The sequence below is a fragment of the Sus scrofa genome, chromosome 5, assembly GCF_054392235.1.
Source record: "Sus scrofa isolate SSC_HxYL_T2T_F1_AM1 chromosome 5, Sscrofa_HxYL_maternal_Yorkshire_Landrace_v2.0, whole genome shotgun sequence".
Classification (NCBI taxonomy): Eukaryota; Metazoa; Chordata; class Mammalia; order Artiodactyla; family Suidae; genus Sus; species Sus scrofa.
In genome coordinates, this window is record NC_139387.1 from 55,321,016 (window position 1) to 55,348,415 (window position 27,400).

The following is a 27,400-nucleotide window of genomic DNA, read 5'->3' on the forward strand; positions in this document are numbered from 1 at the left end:
GAAGGAGAAAAGAAAACTAGGAGGCAGGAAAGTCCTAAGGAAGCTTTTCCAGAAATGCACGTGTGAAGGAAGGAATGTAGAAGAGGCAGATATAAGAAAATACATAGGAAGTATTATTAAAAGGTGCTTGAATGCGGAGTAGGTTAAACATTCAGGGTTTTTTTCTTCTTTTTTTTTTTTTTAGTATAATTTACTTGCAATTAATTGTGCTAATTTCTGCTGTAAAGCAAAGTCACTTAGTTATACACATATTCTTTTTTTTTCTTTTTTCTTTTTAGGGTCCTGCCTGCAACATATGGAAGTTCCCAGGCTAGGGGTCTAATTGGAGCTGCAGCTGCCGGCCTATGCCATAGCCACAGCAACTTGGGGTCCAAGCCAGGAGATCTGAGCTGCATCTGTAACCCACACTGCAGCTTGCAGCAACCTGGGATCCTTAACCCACTGATCGAGCCCAGGGATCGAACCTGAAACCTCATGGATACTAGTTGGGTTCTTAACCCCTGAGCCATAAAAGCCATATACTATTTTTTTTTAATACTCCCTTCCATTATGGTTTAACCCAGGAGATTGAATATAGTTTCTTGGGCTATACAGTAGGACCTCATTGTCTATCCATTCTAAATATAATAGTTTGCATCTACTGCTCCAAACTCCCAGTCCATCTCTCAAAAATTCAATTTTCAAATCTAAATGTTTTGAAGCATCATGAAGTCATACAGTTGGGATGGAAAAAAGAAATTGGGAGAGGGAATTCGTTTGGGGGAATAAGATGAGCAATTTGGGTTTGCACAGGCATTCAAGATGATGACAGAATATTCATTTTCAAATGGTCTGTGGAAGTTCCCTGGTGGTCTAGCAGGTTAGGGATCCAGTGTCGTCACTGCCATAGCCCAGGTCACTGTTACAGTAAGAGTTTGATCCCTGGCCTGGGAACTTCCACATGCCATGGACATGGCCAAAAAGGAAAAAAAGAATAAGAAATGGTCTGGGAAATTAGCTAGAGGAGAAGAAGTGACTGTAGAGACAGAGCTAAAGTTTTGTTATAATTTCATTCACTAAATATTCATAGGCGTTCTCTTGTGGCTCAGTGGGTTAAGGTTCTGGCATTGTCACTGAAGTGGCTCTGGTCGCTGCTGTGGCTCTGGTTCTATCCCTAGACCAGGAACTTCTGCGTGCCCTGAGTGGAGCCAAAAATCTAAAAAAAGGAAAAAAAAATATTCACAGAGGCCCTACTGTGTGCTAGAAGATATAGTTAGATGGAACAGGGACTTTGAGAAATTAACCTAGTGGAGAAAATAGATATGCCAAAAAGGAATACAAAGTCTAATGAAAATCAGTGTCCAAAGGAGGGTACATGCTGGGTAAATGAATGAAATAGCAGCTAATAGCGGTACAAATTTCACACATGAGAAAACAGACTGAGGGTCCATGAGAGCATCCATAGGTGGCTCCTCCTGCTTAACCTTCCTAACCCTGTGTCCTGCTGCTTGGCCACTACTGTCTGGACCCAGGATTTGCACCTAAATAAAGGCAATGGTCCCCGAGCAGACATAAAGAAGGCCAGCCACCAATCAGGTGGCCCATCTGGAAAACTGTGTCCCATAAAGTCCCTTTCTATTGAATAATGAATGACAGATGCATTCAGATCTTTCTCTCGGGATGTTTTAAACACTAGTCACAGGGACTGGTCACTAGAAACAGAGACAGCAGTAGAAGCTGAGGCTACATATGAGAAAAAATCAGGGGGACGCTATTCAGGAGGATGGCAACATTACTAGAGTAAGGGTGATAGATGTTTGTTAATGCGGGGCTGAGCCAGCACCAGCGCCTGTTGCTGGATCGCAAGAACTGCAGTTGATTCCTGGCAGGAACAGGAGTTCTGCTGATATGATATGGATTTCTAAAGTTTCTTTATTTCCTTTAAATAAACCCTCAGCATTTGCAGTGTTCTGAACATGTCCTGCCATTTTATATCCTGTAAAAGCCCAAATTAACCCAAGGGCATTCTTGTTGGTTTGGCTTTGATTATATCTGAGACGAGGGCATCCCTGGAAGGGAAGGGTCAGTTAAGGGTCATCATTAAGCAAGATCACAAGGATGTGTGCACGTGTGGACATGGCTACCTTCCCAGAAGAACAGAACAGTAGCGAGTAAAAACTTCAGTTACATCTTAGAACAAGTCTGAAAGCCCTGAATTTATACTTTTTGCCATTCCCTCTCTTTTCCCATCGTGATCACAGTGTGGGCCCGTGTGCTTGTCCATGAGATGGACACAGAAAGGGAGAGCCGGGCAGCCACCGGCCTTGAGGAAGAAAAACCCTCAAAGCTAGTGGAAAGTGCAATTGCCAAAAAGAGACGAATTTGAGTATCTAGACCAGAGTTTCTCAGTGTCCAGACTGCCAACCACCAGTTTGTTAAAAATGAAGATTTCTGGTTCACCTTAAATCAACTGAATGGAATATCTGGATGAGAGGCCTAGGAACTTGCATTTTTTAAAGTATGCCTGATGATTCAGAAATTGCTTTCCTTTGAGACTCACTGCTCTAAGTCAGGGAAAGAGTGTTGTGGAGGAGGCTGCTGGCTCTGAGAAAGCACCCAGGACCAGGAGGGGATGGGGAAAGGCTTACCATGCATATGTAAACATTAGCGTAGGTGTGAACAGGAAGGAGAAAGAAAGTGTGAGAGGTGAGGCAGGAGTGTAGGGTGCACAGAACACAGAGTGGGATGCTGAACTGCTCTGGAAATCCTGAGTCTAGATGGTAATTGAGACATGTGCATGAGATTAGGTTTCTGCTAATGCCAGAATCCTCATAGTCAGCACAGAAGTGCTATGTAAAGCTTTTCCCTCCTCTGTATTATAGTCCTTTTTAGATTTATGGAGCACCAACTACAGGGAGAGCATTGTATTAGCAGCTGTCTGAGAAAACAAGAGCTCATCATGTCCTTGAAGTTGGACAAAATAAATCTGTGATTTACATTTGAAGAGTGACTCCAAAGCAACATACAAATGAGCATAAATGAATTCCCTTAACAAAAACTCCTAGTGTCCATTATATGCAGACAAAATTTTCTAGACTCCATAGGGTGTCGTGGGTGAGTATCAGAAGATGTCATGGGTGAGTATAAAGGCAGATTTGGTGAAAACAGAGATTACAGAGTCTTTAAGGCATTCTGTGTAAGTAAGGATTTAGATTTACACAGTTCAGAAACAGGGTACATAACTTCATTCATTCAACATTCCATACATTCACTGAGTGCTTATTGTGTTTATAGCAGTAAGTAAAACAGACCCAAATCCTTGACCTCATGGAGCATATATTCTGGTGGGAGAGAGACAAGATAACAAAGTAAGTTATATGGTGTATTAGAAGGTGATAAGTGCTCTGGAGGAAAATAAAGCAGGAAGAGATAGGATTTGGGAGGAGAAGGGAGAGATGCACATCAAATGATCCATTGGGAAACTCATTAGAAGACACCTGAATAGAGATTTATAAGTGTGGAAGGAAGCTCTGTAGATATATAGTTTTTCCCAGATAAAGGGGCAACAAGTGCAAATTCCCTGGAGAAGCCTGCATGCATTTTCAAAGGTCAGCCTGGAACCAGCATGTATGCCTGGAAGTGAGGAAGATGGACTATAGGATGCAAGCTCAGACTGGAAAGAGGGTAGAGGATGTCAAATAACCGAAGGCTACATAGGGCCTGGAGAACATTTTTGCTTTTATGTTCAGCAGGATGGGAGCCACTATCAGTGGGGGAACAGAGGCATGAACACAATCTGACATGAAGGATTCTTCCTTTCAGTTGTGTCAATCTGGGCCCAATTTCTAGATTTGTTTCCTCTTCTGTAAAATATTTGACCTCATGAGACTGTTGTGATGATTAAATAAGACGATTTGTGCAAAACATTTAGCAATTACCAGACCAAGAGCGGCATTCTTTTCCCTTCCTGGTTTTCCACTTCTCTTCTGCCTCTTCCACCTGGTACCAGGTGTTAGGAGAGGGAGCCAGGAAGGAAACAGCCTTGCAGAGTACAGCCCACAGAAGGGGTAGGAAGAAAAGAGAGGCAGTTGGTATAAGGCCTAGGTTAACAGACATAATAGTAGGGATTTAAAATAACTGTTTTGGAGTTCCCATTGTGCCTCAGCAGGTTAAGAACCCAACTAGTATCCATGAGGATCCAGGTTTGATCCCTGACCCCGATTGAGGGATCTAGTGTTGCCCTGTGTTGCTCTGTAGGTGGCAGACACAGCTCTGATCTCTTGTTGCTGTGGCTGTGGTGTAGGCTGGCAGCTACAGCTGCGATTCTACCCCTAGCCTGGGAACTTCCATATGCCACAGGTTTGGCCCTAAAAAGACAACCCCCCACACCCCAAAAAAACACTTTTATTCATGTTTTATGATGTGGATTAGAGGGACAGAACTGCAGAGAGAGATTCAGATGGGTGGTCCTATTAGGTCTAGGTGCTGGTCTGCCAGGCCTCTGTCTTTAAAACTCTCCCAAACCTTTCTAGGTAGTATATCAACCTCTCAAACCTTTCTTGGTAGTTTATCAATGCAGACACTGGGCATACTAGCAGTTTTAATTGTTCCATTGTTTAATGTGTTAACTCCCTGAACGTTAACTTATTAATCTGTCTTCTAATTAATGTTTGAATGATTCTCCTCAGGTCTAGACTATTAAGGGCACTTCTATTTAAAAACAGTCTGTCTCCTGCTTGTGCCATCAGGGGCAATAGGTACCTCTGAGGTCGCCGTTTAGGGTGCCCCGTAATGGCTTCAGAAGGTTCATAAAGCGACAAAGATCAGACCCCCTCCCCTTAACAGTGATGAAAGGACGTGCTGCTTTGTTGGGACCTGGGGCTAGTACGTTCCTGGTCCCAGAGAGTGCAGAATGGTAATCTCCAAGGCGTGCTCGCACAGCCGGGGGCTGGGGAACTGGGGGCCCAGTCTCTCTCTAAGTCACCCACGTCGCCTCCCACTTTCGAATACTGCTTGTTTATTTACTTGCAGTAAATGATAGTGAATGAATGTGCCCAAGCGTAGGCCGACCCCAGGCGAGGTGGGATTTTCGCAGCTTCTCCGAGTGGACCCCACAGGGGCGCGGCAGGGGTCCCCGTGGCGTCTCCCGGGTGCGCGAGTCTTGAGTCCGCAGCTGCGGGCTATGAGCTGCGGCGGGAGCCTGGGGGCGGGCCCCGCGTGGGGCCACCAGTGCCCCCTCACGCGCGCCCGCTCGCCCGCCCAGGCGCCGCCCAGATCTCCCCACAACCTTGCTCCGCCGGCCGCGCGCAGCCACCCAGCACCGCCCCTGCCGCCCGCTTCTTCAGCGGGCCGGGCCCCCGCCCCACCTCCGCCAGCCGGGTCCGTCCCCTCCCCAGCCGGGCCCCGCCTCCTCCCTCTCCCCGGCGGCACTCTCTCTACCCTCTTTCCACACCGCCCTCAGCCGCTCCCTCCCCGCACGCCCGTCTGGAGAGGAATCGAGCGCCGAGAGCATCGATAGTTCTGCCCTCTGCGGCCGCCTGGCCCCGAACTCATCGGTGAGCTCGGAGCTCGATTTCCCTAGGCGGCGGCCGCGGCGGCGGAGGCACAGCGGCAGCGGCGGCGGTGGCGGCGGCGGCAGCGGTGGCGGCGGCTCGGCCAGTACTCCCGGCCCCCGCCATTTCGGACTGGGAGCTAGCGCGGCGCAGGCACTGAAGGCGGCGGCGGGGGCCAAAGGCTCGGCGGCTCCCAGGTGCGGGAGAGAGGTACGGAGCGGACCACCCCTCCTGGCCCCTGCCGGGGTCCCGACCCTCCTCGCCGGCGCCGGGCGGGGCCGGCGGCGAGTGAATGAATTAGGGGTCCCGGGAGGGGCGGGGAGGGGGCTCGGGCGCGGGGCCCTGGCGGGCGGGCCGGCAGGGTGGGGGGGTCTGCAGGGGGAGGCGCGGGGACGCGGCGACGCGGGGAATGAGGAATGGGCGGTGCGGGGCTGAGGAGGGTGAGGCTGGAGGCGGCCGCTGCTGGTGCTGCTTCCTGGACGGGGAACCCCTTCCTTCCTCCTCCCCGAGAGCCGCGGCTGGAGGCGGCCGGGGAGAAACTCGCGGGCCGGGCGGGCTGCCCCTCGGGGCGGTCGGGTGCGGTGGAGGTTACTCCCGCTGCGCTCCGGCCTCCCCTCCCCCTCGTCGTCCTTCCCTCTCTGTCTCTCCCTTCGCTCCCGCACCTCTTCCTCCCTTCCCAGCACTCGGCTGCTTCGGTTACTGCCTTCTCTGCTGCATCTAGCATCTCTCGGACGGAGGTATAAACTTCTCCCTCGAGCGCAGACTGGATGGCTAGTGGCCCCTTTCCGTGTGTAGGGGGATATGGGAGTAATAGGGGAGGTCACGTTTTGGAAGCGCAAAGAAAAGTGCTTAGAGACCACTGTTTGAGGTTATTGTGTTTGGAAAAATGCATCTGCAGCTGAGTTCCTGACTGCTCCCCTCCCCCATGTATGGGCTGTGACATTGCTGTGGCCACAAAGGAGGAGGTGGAGGTAGTGATGGTGGTGGAAGAACAGGTGGCCAACACCCTACAACGTAAAGCTTGTGACTTAGTGAAAACGAAAAAGTTAATCCCAGAAGGTCTATTTGCTTTGTCAAGTTAAAACACACGCAGAAAACCCGCAAAGCAGAAGCAGGGCTTTTTCTTTACTAGTGGAGTGTAGACAGCGATAGCTAAAATCGTACCTGAAGTTTAATTTGCCCGTTGTTGTCCTTTCCCCCATCTCTTCTGGATTACCTCATGCTTATAAATTTGATCCGCATCTCAGGAGTTATTACAGCCCTCCAAAACAGCACTCACAATTTTTTTTTTTAACAAGAGGAGTTAATTGTAGCAATCTGCCAGCTAACTGTCTGAAATACTTATAGACATGTGCATGATAGTTGAAGTCCTAAACTAGCTTTCTCAAACCTTGATATGGTCAAAACAAGGAGTCAAGAACAGAAAGTTATTTTCTAATTTTTACACAATGTATGTTACATCTGTAATGGAAAAACATCATTAAAAAAGAAATTGCAAAGGGAAAAAGTCTGTTCGCAATCATCATCTCAGAATCAACCCTCTGAGTGATGTCATTCTTAGGTGACTAAGGTCCAAAATGCTGACTTGAATATATAATAGACTATAGACATTAAGTATGGTAAATATCAATACTGCTTACTTTGGGACTGTATCCATCCACGGCGTTCTTGGTTTTAGAAGATAGATGAAATGATAATTCAGTTTTATGACAGAAAAGAGTGGAAATTTTTTTTCTGAACAAAATTTTCAGTTCTGATCCCAGTTCTCCCCAGTGCTAGCTTTTGTAGCTTTGGGTGATGGGGCTCCTTCTGGCCTGTGGTCTTCGGTACAACTCCATGGGAACCCAGTTGTCTCTAGTGGATTTATGTATGTATGTATGCATGTATTCACTTATTTATTTATTGTCTTTTTAGGGCCGCACCCATGGCGTATGGAACTTACCAGGCTAAGGGTCAAATTGGAGCTGCAGCTGCTGACTTACTCCACAGCCACAGCAATGCCAGAGATCCAAGCCACGTATGTGACCTATACCACAACTCACGACAACGCCGGATCCTTAACCCACTGAGTGAGGCCAGAGATCAGACCTACATCCTCATGGATACTAGTTAGATTCTTAACCAGCTAAGCCACAACAGAACTCCTCTAGTGGATTTAAATATTGCCTGATTTTTAAAATCCAAGCAAAGATTCTTTTTAGAAATAACCACTGCATGAAGAAGTGACAGAAGGTGTGTGTGTCTTTCAGAAATCACACATGTATGTACAGCTAAGCGCTAATCCGAGCATTTGCCTGCTGTCTCTCCTAGGCTAGGAAACTTATTGGTTGTAAGGACCTGGACCCCTTTACACTTTTAAAAATTATTGAAGGATCCCAGTGTGAAATATGTCAGTATTTACCATAATAGAAATTAAAATTGAGAATTAAAGAAATATTAATTCATTTTTTTAAAAAGGAAATAACAAGCCTATTACTTGATAACATAAATAGAATTTCTTATGACAAATAACTGTTTTCCAAAACACAAAAATTAAAAGAGTGGCATTGTTTCACACTTTCCAAATCTCTCTAATTATATGGCTTAATAGAAGACATCTGGATCCTCATAGCTGCTTCTGTATACGGTCCGTGGTGATCACACGTCTTGAAAATTCTCCGGTATGCTTGTGAAAGATTAAGAGTGGAAAGGGTAAATCACATCATAGCATTATTAGGAAACCAGTTTTTGACCTCTTGGACCCTCCCCCGAAGTTTTAGGAACCCTAATGGGTTCCTGGACCACATTTTGAAAACTGCTGTTCTAGGTTATCCTTGCTTATGGAGGTGGGGTGGGGTGAGGTAGGCAGGGAGCTAGAGGATACATTTTGGTGTGATTATCCTCACCTATCCCATTTGCTGTGGCCAATATTTGGAATAAAATGGGGGAGCAAACAGATTATGATACATGTTTGTAATGGCCCTAGACAAGGCTAGGTGGCACAGAGCAGGCTAGGGTGCCACTAATGTAATACAACAGTTGTTTGGCCTGTCTCTTTGTGAGTGGGTTCAAGAAGAGGGTGAGGAGGTGTTTAATATGTTATCATGTGGAAAACCATGTAACTTTTTTGAGGGTAGAGGGTGGAGTGCGTATTTGGATAATTCTTGGTCTTCAGTAAATTGGATGCTGCCTTTGTATCTAGTGCTTATATACAACATCTGTACATTCATTAATTTAGAACCAGCTTATGCTGTATTAATTATTGTGCATCGACTTCCATTCTCTCCGCAATTCACTACTTGTTTGTAATAGTACCATGTAGTTATTGAGTGATAGGAGATTAAAGTAAGTAAGTTCATTTTTATCTCAAAAAGTTTGAAATAGCTGACTAAAAGAATATTTTCTGTCTTGCATTGTTAACCTTACAAGTTGGCAATATTTATTGCTACTGTTGGGAGATGATGGATGAGAAGCGGAGAATTAAAGTCATGTGCATTACTGAGAAATATTCACTTATATCTTTTAAAAATTCTTTCATTAAAAGCGGTACTTGCCTTTAATATTATACAATTACATTTTTGTGCAAAGTTCTATTTTTCAGCACTAATACAGAATTATATATGTGATCGATGATCATATCATCTGTACTGAATAGTTAGTTCAAAATTCTCAAAGTTCTTTTAGTTTTTGCACTGTTCTTTTCCTCAGCAGATACTTTACAGATTAAAATGTCAAAAATTATTGTCCTTATCTGCTTTGGCGTCTCAGTTTTTAGTTTCCCAGCGCACCATCCAGCTTTGACAGTCCTCTCCCCGCTCCATTCAGATTCTTGCTAACTCTTCAAGAGAACTTTGATGATGCTTTCAAAAAAGTTTTCTGTAGCTCTTGACTCCAGCAGAGACACTCAGCATATCCACTTGTAACTCTTGGGGCCCAAGTCAATGAGGATTACTGTGGCTAAAGTAGCCAAATTTTGTGTGGGTGTGTTCACAGGATATAGCGCAGCTTGCTCCTCACTTGTTCTGAGTGAAGTCATGGCCCACTCCTTTGAGAGCCATTAGCTGCTGCAGATCAGCAGATTGGCTCTTCAGATAGAGCAACCTGGAGTTCCCGTCGTGGCACAGTGGTTAACGAATCCGACTAGGAACCATGAGGTTGTGGGTTCGGTCCCTGACCTTGCTCAGTGGGTTAAGGATCTGGCGTTGCCATGAGCTGTGATGTAGGCTGCAGACACGGCTTGGATCCCACATTGCTATGGCTCTGGTGTAGGCCGGCGGCTACAGCTCTGATTAGACCCCTATCCTGGGAATGGCTCTAGAAAAGGCAAAAACAAACAAAAAAACAAAAACAGAGCAACCTGAATCTAAGGTAAAAGAACTGTGTACTCTGAAAGCATTTTTCTCAAATGCTGATGGGGGCATTCATAAATGAAGTACAGTTCAATATATTGCACATCTGTGGTCAACGGGCGTTTTCATCGCTAAACTTTGTGAGGTATTTTGAAACAATTTTTCATATACAGGTCAATTTGTGTTAAGAGGGCTTGATAGCGTTTGGGTTATATTAACCTCATATGTGGCACATGTTCTAATTTAGTCACATTTTCATTATTTTTATTATAAGGCCTGCTGAAAATGACTGAATATAAACTTGTGGTAGTTGGAGCTGGTGGCGTAGGCAAGAGTGCCTTGACGATACAGCTAATTCAGAATCACTTTGTGGATGAATATGATCCTACGATAGAGGTAAATCTTGTTTTACTGTTATGCATATTGACTTGTGCAGGCCCATCCTTTGGGTACAAAAAAGGTTTCTCTGGTCATTTTCTAAAACTACGCATTACAAGACAGTTATTCTGATAATACCTAAGTTATCTGCAATGCACTTGGGTTTCAAGGCTTTACTCTGATGTTATATGTAACCACAGACATGGAGAGCCCAGTGTTGAGTCTTCAGTCTTCTCTGGGGAGAATAATACCATCTGCAATGTTCACTCTGAGCTAGTATATGTGCATTTTGATTGAAAGTGTACTTGTGAGTTTAGCAGAGGGTGAAAATGTGAACTTACATCCTATTTGTAAAAAGAGACATATCTAACAGTTATTTTCCTAAAAATGTGGCTATTGTCCGTATGGGGTTTTGGTGTTTTGGGGGTATATTTTGATGTCACATGTTGAATTGATGGGTACTGGTAAAGTGGAATCATTTGATGATGGAATTAAAAACACTTAATTAGTAGTATTTTCAAGTTTTCTCTTCACATTGAAGTACTGGAGAACCTGCAGCTACCTGTGTGTTTTAGAAAAGCTCATTCTTTTATGTATGTGTATGTTGGGTGATGTATAAGGGTAGGTACCACACTAGTCCTTACCTTTCCTGTGCAGTCCTTTTTCAGTGTACTGAAGGAAATATTAGAATTGTTTTTATTACAAATCAATTACTGTAATTTTCAGGCTTTTTCAGTTTCATGAGAATGTACCAAAAGCAAGGCCAACAGCATAATGATAGAATAAAGGCCTGGCAGAGATCTTGAGAGGTCAAATGATCTCAAGCAGATAGGGATTTATTTAATCCTAGAGACCTGCAAGGAGGGAACGGCACCTAACTGTGTTAACTAATTTCCGAAATGTAATTAGCATATTTTATGCATAATGTGAATCTTCCTGTTAAGTTTAACATAGCATCAGTTTGTCTTTGAAATAGATTTATGCTGTTAAATTATTTCCAAAAACTTCTTTACCCCAGCTTAAGTAATCCTAATTAATCCCTTACTTTTTATTCTAGATCTGATATACCAGTTTTTTAAATCAGCTCTGAAAAATGTCCCAGAATTTTCTCTGAGTCTCAAGCTACAGATTGTAGAACAGGTCAGAATGCCCTGTTAGGATGTTGTATAAAGTCTTCAAGAAACACCTTGACCACACTGAGGTAGATTCAAAGGGCATGGTTAGCCTTTTAAGACGTTTATGCAGGGTAGAACTTTGAGGATTGATTAGATAACTGCTCATAAGGAAATGTCAAATATTTTTGGTACTGCAGGGGAAGAAAATGGAAAATAACCCGTATTTGCAAAGATCTGATTTAAACATAGAAACAGCTTTTATTTGGCTTCCAGGTTTAATAATTTGCAGTAGCAAATGGAAAGAGTCTAACTAAGTGGACCACATATGTAATAGTCTCTATATTTCTTCTTGGCAAGTCACTTCAGTGCTGATGGTTTTATTTTTTTCCTTTGAGGAAGATTAAATAGTTCACCTATTTCTTGTCTTTTCTTCTTTTTTTTTTTTTTTTTTTTTTTTTTTTTTTTGGCATTTCTAGGGCCACACCTGTGGCATATGGAGGTTCCCAGGCTAGGGGTCTAATCGGAGGTGTAGCCGCCAGCCTAAGCCACAGCCACCACAACTCGGGATCCAAGCCACGTCTGCAACGTACACCTCAGCTCATGGCAACACCGGATCCTTAACCCACTGAGCCAGGCCAGGCCAGGGATCGAACCCACAACCTCATGGTTCCTAGTCGGGTTCGTTAACCACTGCACCACAACAGGAACTCCTATTTCTAAAGCCAAGGTTACTAGGCATACTCCACCATTTAAATTGGAGGTAAAAGGAAGTTGTAATTAAAGTTAAGCATGGAAGTTTTCCTAGAATTCTGGCATATGATTTTAGCAGAAGTGCCCCCCATCTTCTGAGGAATTCCTTTATACTATGTTTCTTATCCGAGGTCAAGAGTGACATATAATAATGTGTTAAGAAACCTTTTGGTCAAAATTGTTAAAATGCAATATAAATCTTAAAAAATTTAAGCTAAAAGTCAATCCTTTATTTGGGGGGAAGGTTGAAAAAGTTTATAAACTCAAACCCATTAACTCTGGTTATGATTTCTGCCAAATCAGAAGACTGACCTGGGGAAGCATTGATTATCTGTGAACTTTGAAACTGACGTTCCCTCACTAGTGTAGCCATCTGGGAAAAGGTATCAGAGATTGTTTCTTATCTCCCAAGTTACAGTGAGTCTCTGAGAGAACTGACACATTAAATTCTTGGTATAGTTCAACTAGAAGAAAGGCAAGAGAATGCAGTAGTTTATTTTAATAAATAAAACAAAAATATTGGCATGACGTTTTTGTAAAAGAAAGGATGGGGGCTATCACTACTGCTGTAAGGTTTTGATTGTGAATAGTGTAGGTCAGAGAGAAAATGAGAGAGGTTGTAGACTTTGCACATTTGGAATTCTCATCAGTTTTCCTGCATTAAAACAAATGGAAAGAAATTTAGAAAAAAAATTTAAATTAAGTAATACTGTTTTTTCTAGTGATTTAGGATTGCAGAGATTTATACTGTGAGACAGGTAAGGAAGATGGTTATTGTTTCTTTCATTTAGGTTAAAAATGATCTCTAATCGCTTCTCGGCCTTTTGGCTAAGATCAAGTGTAAAAATTATCTCTAAGAGGTTGTAGCTTGTCTTAGGATGCTTCGCTAGTAAGTGGTGGAATTTTAAATATTCTGAGACCAAGTTAAGTGGGGTTTCCACTGTACCCTTGTATAGCTTTATAAAAATGAAAAATTAGCCTTAAGAAAATATATAATATTAGAGGCTGATTCAGATTTACCAATATATCAAAATTTGAACTTCGCATACTGTCTAATGGCAGAGTTATGACATAGATTTAGATGCATAGATGGAGCATGTTTGTATTTTCACATGATAATCACCTTTACTTCTATTCTGAAAAGATTTTACCTTTATCTTTTATGAAACCTATCAAAGAATTCCAAGAGATAATGAAATACCTTGTTAGTGGTACATGGTAACTAAAAACTCAAAGCAGTCCCATAGTAAATGATTTTACCGTTTGGAGATCACTTGTTACTATAAAAATATGTTCTCTGAAATGTGTTTTCTAAAGTAAAATTTGGGGGAAGCAGGAAAATCTTGTCTTAAAAAAATTAAAGTAGAAATCAGAATGATCAGTTGGTCACTTAGCAAACATATAACAGTTATCTATTGGATATAATGTAAAAATAGATATTGAAAAATATTTTTCCCAGGCTCCAATTCCTTGACATCTGCATAGTTCTGTTAATGTGACACTTATAATTCAGTCCAAACATTAAGCCTGTCTTAGATGAAACAGTTTTCTACTCAGTAAGGAAAAGTGGATTCATAATTGGATTGATTTGTTCCATCTTTAGTGCTCTTTGCTGTGGAGTGTTTATTCACCAAGATCTATGCGTTTCTCTGTAAAAAAATTTTTCCATGTTAATTATGGAATGTACTTGCTGATTAAAGTATTAAATTATGGAGAGAAAATTTGTAATATTAAACCAGTATTGAAGAATGGTGTATGAAAAGTACCATTTAATGTTGTAAGCTGCTATTTTTCTGTTTTTTTGTTTTTTTTTTTTTTCATATGTGTATCAGTAGTTACTAATGAGGGATGAGTGGTGACTTTGCGCCTCAGGGGACATCTGGCAATAATCTGGAGGTATTTTTGATTACAACTTGAGGGTGACTTCTCCTGGCGTTTCTAGTGAGAGAGGCCAGGGAGTCTATTAAACTTCCTGCACAGGAGAAGCCCTCACAACAAATGACAGGCCTCACAACAAATGGCATGGCCCAATGTGTCAGTGGTGGTAAGGTTGAGATGCTCTTGTGTATTACGTACAGCCTTAAACATCCCATAAATTCTGAAATTCAAGTCCCTGAATATAGTTTATGTTGTATTTTTTAACATAGCATAGATTTAAACTTTACATTTTTCTAAACTAACATGTTATATTAGCTTACTCTACTGTTTTACTGAAACGTTCTGTTTTTAAAATAAGAATGCATTTCTCTTCAAGGCTGTATGGTCAGCTCTTCCCCCTCTTTCAAGGGAGTGCCCTCTACTGGTCAACTTATTTGCTTTTATAATAAAAAAAATGGAATCCTAAGTTTGGATATTTTTCCTGTTTAAACCGTGGATATAATCAATTTATAAATAAATAAATTTTATTTAAGTCTTACTTTATATAATTAATGTTATAACAAGCTAAAGTATTCTTTTGCTCTGCTAATATTAAGATTACTCCATGAACCAGTTAGGCCTAACTAATTAAATACATGGGTGAATATTTTTAACTAAGAAAGGAAATGTGGCAGTGTAGGAGAAAATAGAGTTTGCCCTTGTTAACATTGATTGAGGTTACTTTGAGGGAATAAAACATGGCATTGTGGCTCTCTGAATTTCTTTCTTTCTTTCTTTTGCTTTTTAGGGCCACACCTGTAGCATATGGAGCTTCCCAGGCTAGGGGTCCAGTCAGAGCTACAGCTGCTGGCCTACACCACCGCCACAGCAACATCAGATCCGAGCCAAGTTTGCAGCCTACACCACAGTGCACAGAAACTCCAGATCCTTATTAACCCACCAAGCAAGGCCAGGGACCGAACCTGCACCCTCATAGGTCCTAGTTGGATTCATTTCCACTGTGCCACGATGGGAACTCCTGAATTTCTTTTCAGGCACTCAAGGAGGTACCTTACAGAGTTCAAAGCTTAGTGATGTGTTACGTAGGGTGTTAGGAAGAACCTATTCAAAAGTGGCAAATTGTGAAAGTTCACATTATAAATGTTTATAGGACTATAAATAGTTGACAGTACCTGATTTTTAGAATAAACTAATATAAAATTTAGTCACTGTATTTAGGTTAATTTAAGAATAAGTATTAATCATAACTTATTGAGACTTGAACATTAAAAATTATTGGATATGTTTTATTCTAATTTGGGTTTTTATGAATATAAAGCTTTAAAAGCATAGAAATGAAAGAAAAAAAAACTTATCTGTTGTTTGACATCTCTTAAGATTCTGGTTTTAGCAATGCAACTATTTCCTTAATTCCATAAATGTTATTCAGTGCCAGATCTGTACCATGCAGCCTTCCTAGGGTCTAGACATACTTTGAGGAGTAAAAGGGACCAGATCCTTGCCTTCACTGAGCTTATTTTAGATATATTTGGCAGAGCACTGTTTTTAGATAGTGATCCTAATTATATATAACTTAGAGGCTTTATGCTTTCAGAAGGCAGTAGATTTCTTATAGCTCTTAATTATATTGTCTCATGTACCTAGGTTTATGGAAAGTTACATTATTGTGGTCTTAAAAAAAATAAAACTAGAAATGGGTAGTAAAAATAAAATATTTGAGGAGATTAAGTAGGGATATATTGCTTACCTTAGGTAATTTTTGAACTTTTTTTTTTTTAATTTTTTTAAAAATTTTTTTGTCTTTTTGCTATTTCTTGGGCCGCCCCTGCGGCATGTGGAGGTTTCCCAGGCTAGGGGTCTAATCGGAGGCATAGCCACCGGCCTACGCCAGAGCCACAGCAACTCAGGATCCGACCCGCGTCTGCAACCTACACCACAGCTCACGGCAACGCCGGATCGTTAACCCACTGAGCAAGGGCAGGGACCGAACCCGCAACCTCATGGTTCCCAGTCGGATTCGTTAACCACTGCGCCACGACGGGAACTCCTGAACTTTTTTATTTTGAAAAATTTTAAACTATAGAAAAGTAATAAAAATAGTATGAAGAAAACCTCTTATCTTTAGATTACATGTGCTTGCTGTAGAACTTGAATTCATATTATTTATTTTTTGCAGAAGTTGTTGAGAATAAGTTGCATATTGTTCTCTAAACACAGGGGTCTGTAAACTGGCCTGCTTGCTGACCACATACAGCCTTTGTTTTTGTAAAGTTTTCTTCAAGCACAGTTGTGCTTGAGTGTTTACATGTTGTCTCTGGCTGCCTTTGCACTGCAGTGGGAGAGTTGAGGGGTTGCAACAAAGACCAATTACTGTCTAATCCTTTACAGAACAGGTTTTGCCCACCCTGTTCTAACAGCAAGAATAATTCTTTGAGTAACTACAGTGCAATGGCAAAATTTAGGAAATTCAACATTGATGTAATAGTTTATCTAATATATATTCCATATTGAAATTTTATCAGTTCCCAGAATATGCTTTTAGCATTTTAGCAATTTTTTTTTTCCCAATCCCAGGATCAAAAATCAGTTTTCATGTCTCACAATCTAGAACAGTTTCTTAGTTTTTCTTAGTCATTCATGACAGTGTCACTTTTTGAAGAATTCAGGCCAGTTTTATAAAATGTCTTTTCATTTAGTTTTGTCTGACTGTTTTGTCATGGTCAGATTCAGAGTAAACATTTTTGATAGAAATGCCATGTAAGTGATGTTATGCCCTCCTTGGTGTATCACATCAGGAGGCGTAAGATGCTGGCTTGTCCCATTATTGATGATGTTATGTTAACATTGATTATTCGGTTAAGGTCATATCTATCCATTTTCTCTCTATAAAGGTATCTTTAGTTCATTCATAACTAATATGTACTCTGTGGGGAGATTCTTTGAGACTGTAGATATCCTGTTCTCCAACATATTTGCACCCAGTGCGATGTAATATCTACTGGTAATTCTCACCAGGATGAACTATTACCGTAGTGTTTGGAAAGTGGTAGGTAATCTAACTCTGGTGTTACTTCTACATTTATTGGTTGACATCTACCATAAATAAGGTTTCTCTCTTTTCTCTTCCCTCCCCTTATTTATTTGGTTTGTCTTATTTGTATCAGTATGAACTCATGGATTCTTTTTCTGTTGAGTGTGTTGAAGTCTATTCCTGTAATTACTCATTTTGATGGTCAAATTTATTTTTGATATGGCCAGTGGAATCCCTTTCACTGGCCCCTGAATCTTTTGACATGTCCCCATCAGTTTTGGGGCTCTTCCTTACTTTCTGGCACAGTGTGTTCCAGGTTCACCTCCTCTTTCCCCATCCTTACCCTCCATTCATCCATTTGTCCAAAGAACCCTAATTCCTTTTACTAGGAAATGGTGTTTAGAATTAAGACCTGGATGTTAGGTGTGTTTGTTGCTCCTGGGGTGTCACTGCTTCTGGATCATTTTTAACAGAGCCAAGAAATAGATTTCATTTAAAAATCATGAGTTCCGAGTTCCCGTTGTGTTAAGAACCCGATTACTATCCATGAGGATGCAGGTTTGATCCCTGGCCATGCTCCGTGGGTTAGAATCTGGCCTGGCCACAAGCTGCAGCATAGGTCACAGATGCAGCTTGGATCTGGCATTGCTATGGCCATGGTGTAGGCTGGCAGTGATTCAGCCTCTGGCCCAGGAACTTCCATATGCCACAGGTGCTGCCATAGAAAGAAAAAAATAAAAAATAAAAATCATGAGTTCATTCTTCCTCCCCTTCTTCCCATGCCTTTTTTTCCTCCCATGATGAGAACACTAGTTCTGCCTTGTGTGAATTTTAATGTTAAAGATTAGACAACTATTGGAATTCCCATCGGAAACGAATCTGACTAGGAACCATGAGGTTGCAGGTTCGATCCCTGGCCTCGCTCAGTGGGTTAAGGATCTGGCGTTGCCGTGAGCTGTGGTGTAGGTCACAGACGCGACTTGGATCTGGTGTTGCTGCGGCTGTGATGTAGGCCAGCAGCTGTAGCTCCACTTAGACCCCTAGCCTGGGAACCTCTGTATGCTGAGGGTGCAGCCCTAAAAGGACAAAAGACCAAAAAAAAAAAAAAAAAAAATTAGACAACTATTGAAACAAAAATGATAATATCAGTCAACATAGACTGAATAATTTAACATTAGGTTAGGTTAGGTCATTTGTAGAATTGGGATTAAATAGTTTTCTCCACTGAGAAAAGTAGGAACCCTTTTCATTTTCCAAGTATTTTTTAAAACATTGAAGAAAACATTTAAGAAAAGATTGAGCTCTTTGGCTATGTGAAAATTAAGACATCTTTAACAAAAATACAAGACAGATGGAAACCTGGGAAAAGCTCTTCTGTATCTGAGTTAGAAAAAAGAAAACATCCAAATAGAAAAAAAAAAAAATAGAGGCTAAGGATATAAATAGCCAACCTATCCCCCCCAACCCACACACAAAGTAATGTTGAAACATATTAAAAGACAATTAATATAGAAATGCAAGTTCAAAAATAACATTTTTAATTTTCATTTTTGCCAAGAAAGGCCTGAAAAGGTTTGGAAAAATGTGTACTCTTTATGCTATAGTGGGAGTATATATTCTTACAAACTTTCTGGAGGTCATCAGTTTGGCAGTATGTATCAAAACGAAACTACATGCCCTGTGACCAAGTAATTCCACTTACAGAAATTTATCTGAAAGATTCAGTTGGATAAATGTTTAAGATGTATATACCCAGGAGTGTTTATTGCTTGTTTATAATTTTTAAAGGTGGAAATAATCTACACATCTACCAGTAGGGAATGGCTAAAGTAAGGTATGGTATATTTATACATATTATATAGTTGTCAAAAAGGATTAGGAAGATCTATATGTACTGACATTGAAAGACTGTTATATAAGAGGAGCTGCATCATAGCACTTTGTGTAGAGTATGAGTGTATTTAAATAAGTAGGTTTAGAAAAAGTAGTCCAACTGTAGATGTCCAGTGATTTTTGTAAGGACAAGATACTGATGTTGCTGTACAGTTCTTAGTAGCCAGTAATCTGCCCCCTATCTTTTTGGCCTATAATAGCATGTATAATGTAAAATACCAAATAATGCAGTTAAACTTTTGATAGCACTTTTCATTTCATAAAGGGATTTTCATGTTCTTTAATTCTAACCTGTATACAAAGTCCTGTGCATTGTTATTTACACCTTTTTATAGCTAAAGGAACAGTAGCATAGAGTAGACAAGAGATTAAATAGCTTGCCCATGCTTACACAACAAGTGGAGTTCTGTGGTGGCCCATAGATTGAAGCTTTAGGAGAAGTGTATCTCCAGCCTAGACTTCAGCCCTGAGAATCAGACCTGCATATCAAAGCTGCCTACAGGTCAGAGCACCAGAGCAACCTATGAGCATATGGAATTCAGTAAGCTCCAAATTGAACTCACCTTTTCCTCTCACCTTCCCCTTTTGTTCCCATCTATAAACAGTAAGCTTGGCTATTTAAGAAATTGGGATATAATTCACATAACATAAAATTCATCCTCTTAAAGTGTACAGTTCAGTGGTTTTTAGTATATTCACAAAGTTACGTGACCATCACCCCATCTAATTCTATAGTATTTTTATCAGCCTATACCAGTTAACAGTCACACCCCAGTCCCTTCTTCTGCCAGCCCCTGGCAACCATTTTCTAATTTCTCTCTCTGTGGATTTGCATATTCTGAATATTTCATTAATTGGAATCATACAATATGTGGCCTTTTTGTGTGTGTGGCTTCTTTCATGTAGGGTAATATTTTCAAGGTTCATCCATATTGTCACATGTTTCAATATTTCATTCCTTTTTGTGGCTGAATAATATTCTCTTGTATGAATATTTGTTTATGTATTCATCAGTTGATGGGCATATAAATTGTTTCCTCTTTTTGGCTATTTTGAAAAATGCTGCTGTAAACATTACTGCAAGTGACGTATGAGGACTTTCCTGTCAATTTTACCCATTAAATATTTCTCAAAACTATTTATAATCTCCATTTTACTGCTGTTACTGCCTTAGTTCAGGTTCTGTCATTTCTTATAAAAGTTTCCTAAACTTATCTCCCAGCCTCCAGTCTGGTTTCTTTCTATAATTTGTCATAATAATGCTAACAGTGAACCTTGTCTTGATCCTCTGTCCTACAGTGATTTCATATAAGGTGAAGTTCAGAACTCCCCTAATGTGGCATGTTAGACCCTCCAGAGCTGACCTCTGCTCGATTGTCTACTTTTGCTTCTACTTAACCTGTAATCCCTCTCAGCTAAAATTGTATTGAACTTATTGGTTCTATGTCCTCAACATGTATATTTCATGTTTTGATATATTCTCTTTGCTTCTGCCTGCCTGGAGTAGCCCTTCTGTCTTTCTTAATTCGCAAAAGTAGAGTTGATCTCATCTTCCTGTTTGCGATCATTGTACTTTGTTTTACTTAAGGTGTTGGATTTATTTCACTCTGTTGTAATTACTTGTTTACATTTATATCTCTTCCACCAGACCTGGCTCTTTGAGGTCAGAAACTTTATATGACACTTAGTAGATTTTTAGTAAGTGTCCCTAGGACACAAGGGGGATGGAGTTAGGTAGGTGCAAATGAACTGATAAATAAGCCTGTTTATACATCCCAAATTCCTTCTTTCTTTCCTATTAGAATTCCAACATACCAGGCTGTTGTACATGTTTCTAGCTGACTTTGAGAACTAGCTGTGTACAACAACTTTTGATGATTTATAACCAATTGTGTGGAACACATCATTCTATGATAGATTCAGTAATGTTTTAGAAGAGCAGCAAAATACCTGAGCATTAAGAGAATGAAAATAAAATTTCTCATTTTTTCCTATAGTGTTATTTAGCAGTACGTGAAAAATACTTATAATTCTTAACACATTAAGAACATCTTACAAGCATTTAAAGAGTATATCCTCAAATAATACTTTAGCTGAAATTTTTAGTAGTCCTATTCATATTTATTTACAAGAGCATCAAATGTAGCATCAGCATGGAGATGGATGTTAAATGGGATAAGGCTTGTAATATGCTTGTTACAGTATTTGACATAAATAAGGGCCTCAGTAAACCTTGGCTGTCATAATTACTATTAATAGTAATATGATTACCTTTAGTAAAAGTTAGTAATTTCTTTAGATTTTTTGTTTACTGTAGTATGTCTTCACATGTCAGGGTTAACTGCCTGAGTAGGAAAACTAAGTTGAGTATGTTAAAAGATGAACATACTAAGTAACTTGGTTACTGTGAATTATAATGACAAAATGATGTCCTCATCAGTGAATTATATCTTGAAAGATTTAGTCTTAACTTTCATATACTCTGATGGGTCTACATAAAATGAAGCTTGAAGGCATGTTAATAAACTGGAAAACACTTTTTAAAATTATACAAGTCAGTGCAAAATAGACAAAAATATTAAATAGGCAAAGGACACAGGTAATAGGAATAAATTTGAAAATAGGAGTTCCCATCGTGGAACAGTGGTTAAGGAATCCGACTAGGAACCATGGGGTTGCGGGTTCGATCCCTGGCCTTGCTCAGTGGGTTAATAGTCCGGCGTTGCCATGAGCTGTGGTGTAGGTCGCAGACGCGGCTCGGATCCTGCGTTGCTGTGGCTCTGGCATACGCTGGCAGCTACAGCTCCGATTCAACCCCTAGCCTGGGAACCTCCGTATGCCGTGGGAGCGGCCCAAGAGATGGCAAAAAGACAAAAAAAAAAAAAAAAAAAAAAAAAAGAAAAGAAAATAATAAAAACTATGTAACATTACTAGTCCTCAAAGAAATAGATATTAAAATGGTAGAGTTTTTGGTCTAACCTGCTGACAAAAATAAAAAATATAAAAAATTCAGAGTTCCCATCGTGGCACAGTGAAAGCAAATCCAACTAGGAACCATGAGGTTGCGGGTTCCATCTCTGGCCTCGCTCAGTGTTTTAAGGATCCAGTGTTGCCATGAGCTGTGATGTAGGTTGCAGACGTGGCTTGGATCTGGCGTTGCTGTGGCTGTGGTGTAGGCCAGCAGCTGCAACTCCAATTGAACCGCCAACCTGGGGACCTCTATATGCCGCAAGTCCAGCCCTAAAAAGAGCAAAAGAAAAAAGTCATTGTTGAGTGAGTGGTGATGAGATGAGTACACTCTTAGTGCTGAGTGGAAAAGTAATATCATGAGCATCCTGTGCACCCCAACCAGCTTTTTCCTGTCTTAACATTCTGCCACATTTTGTTTAGTTCCTTCTTGGTTTTCTTTCTTTTTTTTTTTTTAAGGGCTGCGTCTGTTCGAGGCATGTGTAAGTTGCCAGGCTAGAGGTTGAACCAGAGCTGCAGCTGCCAGCCTATGCCACAGCCACAGCAAGGTGGAATCTGAGCCGAGTCTTCGACCTACACCACAGCTCCTGGCAATGCCCAATTCCCTACCCACTGAGAGAGGCCAGGGATTGAACCTGCATCCTCATGGATCGTAGTCAGGTTCGTTAATCACTGAACCATGAAGGGAACTCCCCTTTTTTGTTTTTGAGGTTTAAAACTTAATGCAGTTGAAGGCCCCTGTGTTCTCTGTAATTTTATTCTCTTCCCTCTCCAAAATGTTTGAAATCTCTGTATATATTGTTTTGTTTATATTTTTATAAAAGTAATGTACATTTTTTCATATTATTGTAAAACATTTATTAAAATACTCTGAATATAACTTAAAGATTTATAGCTTCATTGTTTTAATATGATTTATAAAATATTTATTTTTATAAGACTGTTTATAGCACGTCTGCATATATTTACATTGAATGGATTTATTTATTTGTTCAGCAGACAGTACTGATTATATATTGTGTTCGAGACTGTCACACAAAGGATGCATAGTACTGAGTAAAACAGATGTGAGCCCAGTGGTCATGGAGTTTGAGAGCCTAGTAGGGTTATGGAACAGTTATGCATAAATACATAGTTACAAATTATAATAGGATCACTAGCTGCTCTGTGGAGAATGTGTTGTAAGAATAACAACTTCTAGGAAGCAGTTGCAGATACTGTACTTGCTTTCTAAAAGGACTGTACCGGTTTATTGTATCATCAGAAAAGTTTGACTTTTTCTATGCTTAACTTTTGCCGGCATAGTATATTTCATTTAGAAAAGGTTTTGTTGTTTTTTTAATATTACTGCAGCAAATAAAAAATATAATACTTTAGCTGGGAGTAAGGGAAAATAAATGGATAACTTTCCTTCATTTAATATTTTATTAGGTTGTATTAGTTTTTAAGTGGCTTTATTTTTATCTTCATTTCCAAAGGATGTTAATATGTACCTGATCTAAAAGTTTATTCCGTTTGAGAGGCTGGAAATAGTACTAATTAAAAACGTAAAGTCTTGATCCTTTTCTTATTCTATCTTTAGTTTCATTGTAGAATCTTGGTTTTAAACTGGTTAGGCCTTGATAACCTGTATTTTTGCAGTGTTTTTTTTTTTTTTTAAGTATGAAAGGAATAATATGTGTTGAATATTTCAGGTTTGTGAAAAGGTATTTTATTAGCTTAGAGCAGAGGTTGGCAGACTTCTCTGTGAAGGGGCACTTGGGTCTTTGTCACATAATCTTTGTGTGTGTGTGTGTTTGTGTTTAAACCATTTAAAAATGTAAAAACTATTCTTGGCTCATAAGCCATACAAAAACAGTGGGCCACATTTGGCCTATGGGCAATAGTTTGCTGTATACCCTACATAGATTCTTCTTTTGGGAAAGATTTTACAGTGATGCATACATTTTTTTCTACCTCCGAATGCTTCTTTTCTTATGGTTAACCTGAAGTTAAAACAAAATCTTTAGTATTTCCAAATCATTTTGTTGTGCTGTCTGCTTTGTTTTAAAACTTGTCAGTTCTTTTCAGATCAGACCTTGCCATTTAACACTTTTGTTCTTAAGTTTTTTACCAAGTTGCACTGCCTTCTATAGCTTAGTGACTAATTATGCTTCTGAGGATGACTAGTTAAATTTGACTTGAGAAATTGTACTAAATTTTTAACCTAAACCTATTATTTGTAATCAGCAGATTCCTCATTGTTTATAGGTAGGTTGTAGGTTACATTTTTCAACCACAGAATGTGACTCAGAACTTCGCTGTCAGTATCTTTAGGGTTTAGAAGGAAAAAGATAACAGGAATGAGTAGGGACTGGCCTTCCTAAGTTCTCAGTCCCTTTGATGGAGTGTTCATCATGGGAACAGGTTCTGCAGTGCATGCAGAAATACTGATATTCCACATTATATACTTTTGAAATACTGATACTCCACATTATATACTTTTGAAACACAAAGCGTGTCAAAATTTTGTAAATGGGGAGTTCCCGTCGTGGCGCAGTGGTTAACGAATCCGACTAGGAACCATGAGGTTGCGGGTTCGGTCCCTGCCCTTGCTCAGTGGGTTAACGATCCGGCGTTGCCATGAGCTGTGGTGTAGGTTGCAGACGCGGCTTGGATCCTGCGTTGCTGTGGCTCTGGCGTAGGCTGGTGGCTGTGGCTCCGATTAGACCCCTAGCCTGGGAACCTCCATACGCCATGGGAGCGGCCCAAGAAATAGCAAAAAGACCAAAAAAAAAAAAAAAAAAAAAAAAGTTAAAAAAAAATTTTGTAAATGGGGGTTTATTGAGGTGTACATCTTAAAGGCAATAGATGTGGGTAATCCCCCAGCCATGCCTTAGGTATAGATTTCTCTGGCTCCAGAAACTATATATGTGGTTAATTACATTGTTGATAGAAAATGTTAGAGACTAAGGGAACTGTCAACTGTAAATGAATATTGGTAAATGAAGAATGTGAAATGACAGCAACATGTAAGGAAAAGTCTTTGGTTTGTTTTACCTGTGCAGTGGCCACACCTGGGTAATGAACAGATTGGTTCCAAGACTGTACTTTGCTCTCAATTCTTGCTTTTTCATTATATTTCAAGAACACTGGTTTTCAGTTTATAATACACAAGAGTTTTTTCATGTAATTCATTAAGAATAGGCTAAAATAAAATGCCAACCAAATATTCAAATCTTTAGGCAAGAGCTTCTCATTTAGAAATTTTATTCATCCTTTTTTTTTCTGACTGGTGAGATAATCAATTTTCATTATACACAATTTGGAAAATAAAGTTTACTTTAAAAGATAAGCACAAGTTCATAGTCTAATGTGGTAATCTTTCATACTTTTTAAAATTAAAAGCCAAAGAAATACATTTAACGTAATATCTATTACCAAAAAAAAAAGATAAGCAAGAGATCAAATACTTCATAGATAAATTATCTCCAACATAGACATACTCTTTGTTAACATTTTGATATATATACCACGAGTTTTTTGTCTTTTTAGGGCTGCACCCACAGCATGTGGAATTTCCCAGGCTAGGGATCGAATCAGGATTGCAGCCACTGGCCGACACTGAAGCCACGGCAACTCCAGATCCGAGCCACATCTGCAACCTAGCCCATAGCTCGCAGCAACACCAGATCCTTAACCCACCGAGTGAGGCCAGGGATCAAACCCACGTCCTCGTGGATACTAGTTGGGTTCTTAACCCACTGAACCACAATGGGAACTCCACTACCAGTTTTTCAGTATACATACGGATACCTTTATATGGATGTGTAGAGGTATTTTATTGAGATCATGCTGCATGTGTATCTTTGTATTCTCCATGTGCTGTAAACATTTTTCAGACATTTTACAAAAAATGTGATTTTTAATAACCACTTTTTAAATAATTGATTGGTCCATAAAGTAATTTATGAACTAAGGGTGGAGCAACAAAAAACAGTATCCCCAGGCTTATACTTTATACCTCTTATGAGCCCTGCCTCTGACTCCATGACTTCACCTTGCACCAGCCCTTACTCTTATTTTTTGAAGCCTGTTTTGGCAGAGTGTGTAAAATCTTTTAGGCATGAGTTCTTAATCAAAAGCCAGAAGAAAATTGGATTTTCATTTCAAGAATCTATTATGTTACCCACTCTCTTTCCTTTGCAGGGTGTCTAAGATACTCATCTTTTACCCTATCCTTGTCCACCCCCCCTGTTTTTATTAGAGATCTCACAGAATCTGCAAATAAAAAAGTAACTCTCTTTAGCATTATCATAGTATCCATCTGGCTATTAAATATTCCCAGGACTCAGAAGTATATAAGTAAGGGCATCAAAATTTTCATTATATATAATACATAATATTTTTTATGTATTTCCTTGACTATAAGTAAAATAGATGCATGACAGTTATTTGTAAATTGCTTGATTTTTCTTGCCATCCGAATAATCCAGAATAATAAGAGTTTGTGGAGCTATCCCATTTTGTAATAATTATTTTCTTTTATAGAGACTCTGGGTCTTTTCGTTATTAATCTGTGTGCACTTGCATTGCAAATCTCTTGTATCACCTTTTTTAAAAACTTTTTTTAAAATTTGTGGTAAGATATACATAAAATTTATCACTGCAGCCATTGAAAAATTTTTCTTTTTTGCTTTTTAAGACTGCATCCATGGCATATGGAAGTTCCCAGGCAAGGGTTTGAATCAGAGCTGCAGCTGCTGGCCTATGCCACAGCCACAGCAACATGAGATCTGAACAGCGTCTGCGACCCACAGGCCCACACCACAGCTCATAGTAATGCCGGATCTTTAACCCACTGAGCGAGTCCAGGGATTGAACCCACATCCTCATGGATACTAGTTGGGTTCGTTACCACTGAGCCACAATGGGAACACCCTGCAGCCATTTCTAAGTGTACAATTTAGTGGCATTAAATTCATAGAATTGGACAACCATTAGCTCTCTCTGTTTCCAGAACTTTTTCATCATTCCAAACTGAAACTCTGTGCCCATGAAACAATAACTCTCCAATTCCCCTCTCCCCCAGCCGCAGGTAACCTCTCTTCTATTTTTTTGTATCTGTGACTTTATCTATTCTAGGTATCTCAATATAATTTGTGTCAGACTTAATTCACTTAGCATAATGTTTTCAAAGTTCAGCATATATCAGAATTTCATTCCTTTTTATGGCTAAATAATATTCCTGTGTGTGTGTGTGCACATGCGCACACACGCATCACATTTTGTTTATCCATTCGTTTAATAAATACGTGGGTTGTTTCTCGATTTTAGCTATTGTAAATAATGTTTCTATGGCCATTGGCATACAGATACCTGCTTTCAGTCCTTTTGTTTAGCTACCTAGAAATGGAATTGCTAGATCTAGTTTCTCTGCATCCTCACTAGTACTTGTTATTTTCCTTTAAAAAAAAAAAAATAGCCATCCTAATGGGTGCTAAGTCGTAGCTTATCGTGGTTTTGATTTACATTTCCTGAATGATGATG

General features: G+C 40.0%; 1 protein-coding gene, 1 long non-coding RNA gene and 1 pseudogene across 4 annotated transcripts in view; 2 read left to right on the forward strand and 1 right to left on the reverse strand.

Annotated features, from left to right (window-relative positions):
* Positions 1-5,565: 5,565 nt before the first annotated feature.
* Positions 5,566-27,400, forward strand: part of KRAS (KRAS proto-oncogene, GTPase) — a 40,542-nt gene continuing 18,707 nt past the window's right edge. The window contains exons 1-2 of one of the 3 annotated variants that reach the window (XM_003126427.6): positions 5,566-5,741; positions 10,134-10,255. In XM_003126427.6, coding sequence (XP_003126475.1) covers positions 10,145-10,255 — 111 coding nt within the window. In that variant the 5' untranslated portion in view covers positions 5,566-5,741; positions 10,134-10,144. The remainder of the gene's footprint in view (positions 5,742-10,133; positions 10,256-27,400) is intronic. The other 2 variants (XM_005653152.4, XM_005653151.4) reach the window with 2 other exon arrangements.
* On the reverse strand, positions 11,769-18,435 carry LOC146403374 (uncharacterized). Its single transcript, XR_014803724.1, has 2 exons — positions 18,050-18,435; positions 11,769-15,805 (listed from the first exon to the last, which is right to left on the reverse strand). It is a non-coding gene; the product is annotated as an uncharacterized LOC146403374 (long non-coding RNA).
* On the forward strand, positions 12,911-13,068 carry LOC146403375 (U2 spliceosomal RNA; annotated as a pseudogene).